The 4,978-nt window shown below is 40.7% G+C and overlaps 1 protein-coding gene across 1 annotated transcript; it reads left to right on the forward strand.

Moving 5' to 3' along the window:
* The first annotated feature begins 490 nt into the window (after positions 1-490).
* Positions 491-1,438, forward strand: LOC102814666 (olfactory receptor 2A12-like). Its single transcript, XM_006839834.1, has one exon. It carries the CDS (start codon positions 491-493, stop codon positions 1,436-1,438), a length of 948 nt encoding a protein of 315 aa, XP_006839897.1.
* Positions 1,439-4,978: the final 3,540 nt, after the last annotated feature.

The raw sequence follows: 4,978 nt of genomic DNA on the forward strand, positions 1-4,978 counted from the left end.
GGATTGGTGCTGAACATCTGAATGATCTCTTTGTCTGCTGAAGAGTTTGGAATGAGACTGGAGAAGTTGCATATCAACGTTTTTCATACCGCTTATTGTTTTAAGGCATTGTATTATATACTTCATATACATTGACTCTTCTCCTTATAAAAATGCTGAGATATGAGTATTATTAGCTACATATTACACATGAGGAGACAAAGACTCAAAGTGGTTAAATAATTTGCTCAAGATTACACAGCAGATGAGTAGTGAGGTCAGATTTAAAGTCCTAGTCTGTCTGCCACCACAACATATATTCTTACCAGGTACTATACTTCGGGCCATTTGTTGCTGTTAAGTGCTGTCCAGTCTGTTTTGACTCATAGAGATCCTGTATAGGGTTTCTGAGGAGCAGCTGGTGGGTTTGAACCACTGACCTATAGTTAGCCATCCAGTTCTTATCCTGCAGCACCACTTATATGAATGTAATTCTCTTATAGGCCTCACCATGTGGATAGCTCCAGAACAGAACCAAAGTTGGGTCTCTGAATTTATCCTGCTTGGCTTCTTCAGTGACCCCATCTCCAACAGGATCCTCTTCATTGCCTTCCTTCTCCTGTACCTGAGTTCAATCCTGGGCAATGGGCTCATTATCACTCTGATCTGCCTAGATTCACATCTCCACACTCCTATGTACTTCTTTCTCTGTATCCTCTCCCTACTTGATATAAGCTATGTTACTACCACCATACCCCAGATGCTGGTGCACCTTCTTGCTCACTCTCAAAGCATCTCTTTTGCTCGCTGTTGGGTGCAGATGTATGTGTTTGGTGCCCTCAGCCTGACGGAGTGTGTTTTCTTTGTTGTTATGGCCTATGACCGATATGTGGCCATTTGCTATCCACTGCGTTATACTGTTATCCTCAGCTGGGGAATGTGCACAAGACTAGCAGCTGGGACCTGGGCCTTTGGTTTCATCTCCTCTTTGATTCACACCTTCCTCACTATGAGGCTACCCTACTGTGGGCCCAATATTGTCAACCACTACTTCTGTGAAGGTCCCACAGTACGAACCTTGGCATGCATGGATACCCACCTCATTGAGATAGTGGATCTGGTCATGAGTGTGTTTGTGAATGTTACTCCAAGTTGCCTCATACTGGCCTCTTATGTCCGTATTGTTCTGGCCATTCTCAAGATCAAGACCACCAGCGGCCGATGCAAGGCTTTCTCCACCTGTGCTTCCCACCTAACTGTGGCTACATGCTTCTATGCTCCAGCCACCTACATTTATCTAAGACCTAATTCCAGCTTTTCCCCTGAACGTGACAAGCAGATTGCCCTCTTTTACAATGTCCTCACAGCTTTGCTCAACCCTGTTGTCTATAGTCTGAGGAACAAGGACATCAAAGGGGCTTTTCTCAAGGTGATGGGACGAGGGAGGGTGGCCTTGTGAAATGGGATACAGAAGAGGCCTTGGATAGAATGTTCTATGATTAGGAAGGGGTTAGTATCTGTCATGTCTTCAACCAACATTGTACGTTTAAACATTGTACAAATCCAGTGGAATAAATGAGGTCCATGGAAGCATCATGCTGTAATGGTCAACTTGGTCAATTATGATGCAATAACAAACTACTCCATAATCTCAGTGGTTTACAGCAACAAAAATTTGTGTATTGTTCATGTTCCATATAAATTGTTCATTAGTTGTAACCTTCTGTAGTTTCAGATCCAAACTGTAGAAAGACCCTCACCTGGAACATGCCATTCTATGACAGCTGGAAGGGGGAAAAACAGCTAAAATAAATGATGACTTTTAAAACTTCTACTTATAAGTGACTCATATTTCTTTGTTCACATTGTATTGACTAAAGTAAGCCACCTAGTCAAGTCTGATGGAAAGGCATAGGAAATATTTTCTTTCCACATAGAATTAGTGCAAGTCACATGGCAATGAATAGGAATGTACAACCCTTCTATAGGGCAGGCATCAAACTATGGGTTAATAATTCAATTGACCATAATGACATTGTTGTTTGTTATTAAGTGCCATCAAGTTGGTCCCAACTCATAGTGACCCTGTCTGTATAGGTTTCCAAGGCTTTATATCTTCATGGGAGCAGAACCCTCATCTTTCTCCCAAGGAGTGGCTTGTGGGCTCACACCACAGAACTTGTGGTTCACAGTCCAGTGTTTATTGTATGTTGTTGTTGTTGTTAAGGGCCGTCAAGTCGGTTCCAACCCATAGCGACCCTGGATAGGGTTTCCAAGGAGCAGCTGGTGAGTTTGAATCACCAACCTTGCAGTTCAAATGGCTTTGCAGTCTGGCGCTTTAACCCAAAGTGCCACAAAACAATAAATGCATGTATACAACATGAAACTTGGTAAACTTAATTGACATGGTATGATAAAAGAAAACAGTAAAAGGCTAAAGTGGAATCTGAACAATTGGAATGCTAAATTTAAATAGAAAATATCTGAAAAGTAATTCAATGGTATATGGAACCACTATAGTCCCTGGACCTAACTTGGTCAAGGAACCAATGTGGTTCTTGAAATCATGTGATATATTCCGCAGCATTATTGCAAGGGGTATAGGACTTGAAAACATGACCTGGACTCTCGTTCCAACCTTACTAGCTTGTTGTGTGACTTTGGAAAATTTACTTCTGTGGACTTCATTTTACTTATTTATAAAATGAACAACTTGAATTTAATGGTCTCTCAGGCATCTTTTGACTTAAATTCTATACCACTGTCGACAGAGTAGGTTTTGTGCATGAAACTCAAAATCAATCCATGTGTGATGGTCATCAGTGAACCCTAAGAAGAATAAGAAAATCATAATGGGGTGGTGGGCTGCACACATATCAGTGACGCTTATTCTTTCAAGGGACCAAAATGACATATGGGATTCTTTGGGAATATTTACATGGGTTCTCTGAGTTAGAACAGATATCCACATTTCTTACAGCGCTCATTATTGGTCCAGAGGCCTTGTGATGAGCCAATTTAATTCTTGTATTTTAGAGCATCCACTATGATCCATCTATACAAGACCCTGTGGAAACAAAGAGAAATAAGTGGAGTGATTTATAGTCATAAAATTGTAATAACCCTAACCAAGATGTCATGCTGACCTGTGGCACCTAAAGACCTTATGGGAGTGAGGTTCTCTCAGTGGGTGTCAAACACAGATATCCAGATTACATATAACCCTACTTCAATTCACTACTCTGATAGATTGAAATATAACAAATAAGGTTGCAGAACTCTGAGAGAAACAAACAAAGTTCTTGAATAAAGAAAATGAGGAGAGAAACCTACTATTCAAGTTAGGACCAGTAAGGCCCAAGTGAGGAACTGAGATTGAGCTGACACCTGTTCACACTTGTATAGTGTGAATAAAGACATAAAGACCAAGCATTGCAAACAGCCAAGAGCAGGGCATTTCATGCAACCTCTTGATATTAGGACCTCAGGATAAAGATCACAAATCAGAAAAGAACTTTTATGCTTGAAAAACTGGAAGAAGACTCATGAGGTCATAATAAAGTAAGCAGGAGAGGTGGAGATAACACTGGAGAGATAGTCAAAGGCCAGATCCTAGATAGCCCAATAAGAAGAATTTATTTTATCTAAATGCAATGCAAAAGGAGAAGTTAAACCCATACCTCATGTCATATGTAAAAACACACTCAAAATGGATCTAAGTGCAATGAGAATGCTTTTATCCTATTTGAGGAAGTGATGCCATTTTAGAAATGAAAAGCTGCCTTGTAAGGTCTGGTTGGTGCTGTATTATAAGCACTGGACTGCTAATCCCAAAGCCGACAGTTCAAACCCACCAGCTCCTCAGAAAACCTATAGAGGGTCACTATTAGTCAGAACCAATTCAATGGCACTTAACAACAACAACATTACCTTGTGGGTGTGACTTTAGGAAAGGGGGAAAAATGGTTATTAGGGATGAAACTGTCCGGGAATTTATAGGCCAAGGGTAAGAATAAACAACCGCCCTTTTAGAGAACTATCAGATAGGTGATGTTCCCAATACAAGGTTGGGGGTATTGGGAGGGAGCTGCTGATTCTGGTGCTGGGGTTTAAATGACAGAGAAGAACTGGGGAACAGAAGGAGAAATTAGATACTAGGCCAGTAAGGGTATGAATAGAGTGATTAATAAGGAATAATAAATGATTATAAAGTTCTGTGGATTCCTTTCATCTCCTTTGATGCTTCCTCAGTCATTCAATATTGTTTCCATAGAATCCTTCAATATTGCATCTAAGGTGCAACTTTTGGTCTCTCCCCATCTGGAAGAAAGAAGGGTGATGAAAGTTGAAGATGCCTGGAAACAGTAAGTTCAATGGACTGATGGACCATGGGAATACCAGTATCCATAATAATGAGACCAAAAGAATTAAATGATGCCTGGTTACCACTACCAACTGTTCTGAAAGGGATCACATTAGAATGTCTAAGATAAAGTGGGAGAAAATGTGGAACAAAACTAAAAAAAAAAAAAAAAAAGGCCAGGATTACTGGTCAGATAAAGATTGGTGGAGTCCAGAAACTATGTCCCTTGGTTACCTTTCCAGCTCTGGAACAGCACTTACCCCCGTGGCTCAATTTTCAGCCAAACAATAGGTATATAAGAGGGACAACAAAACTAGTGAGGGAAGCACACCATAGAATGGTTAACCACTCAAGATCAAAAGGGCAGCATTTATCCAAGGACAAAATTCAGAAGGGTTGGGAAACAAGAAAAACAAGGAGGAAGTGGGATACATGATGTAACATTAATGGGATTGTAATCATTGAGACCACCACTCGTCTGTCAGTTTGTCATACTGTGGTAGCTTGTGAGTTACTGTGATTCTGAAAGCTATGCCACTGGTATTTTAAATAACCAGCAGGGTCACCCATGGTGGACAGGTTTCAGATGAGCTTCCAGATGAAGACAGACTAGGAAGAAGGAGTGATGAACTGCTT

Source organism: Chrysochloris asiatica, unplaced genomic scaffold (genome assembly GCF_000296735.1).
Source record: "Chrysochloris asiatica unplaced genomic scaffold, ChrAsi1.0 scaffold00026, whole genome shotgun sequence".
Lineage (NCBI taxonomy): Eukaryota > Metazoa > Chordata > Mammalia > Afrosoricida > Chrysochloridae > Chrysochloris > Chrysochloris asiatica.

Excerpts from the sequence above, each read along its gene's own strand:
- LOC102814666 (XM_006839834.1), top strand. The coding sequence starts at position 491 with ATGTGGATAGCTCCAGAACAGAACCAAAGTTGGGTCTCTGAATTTATC.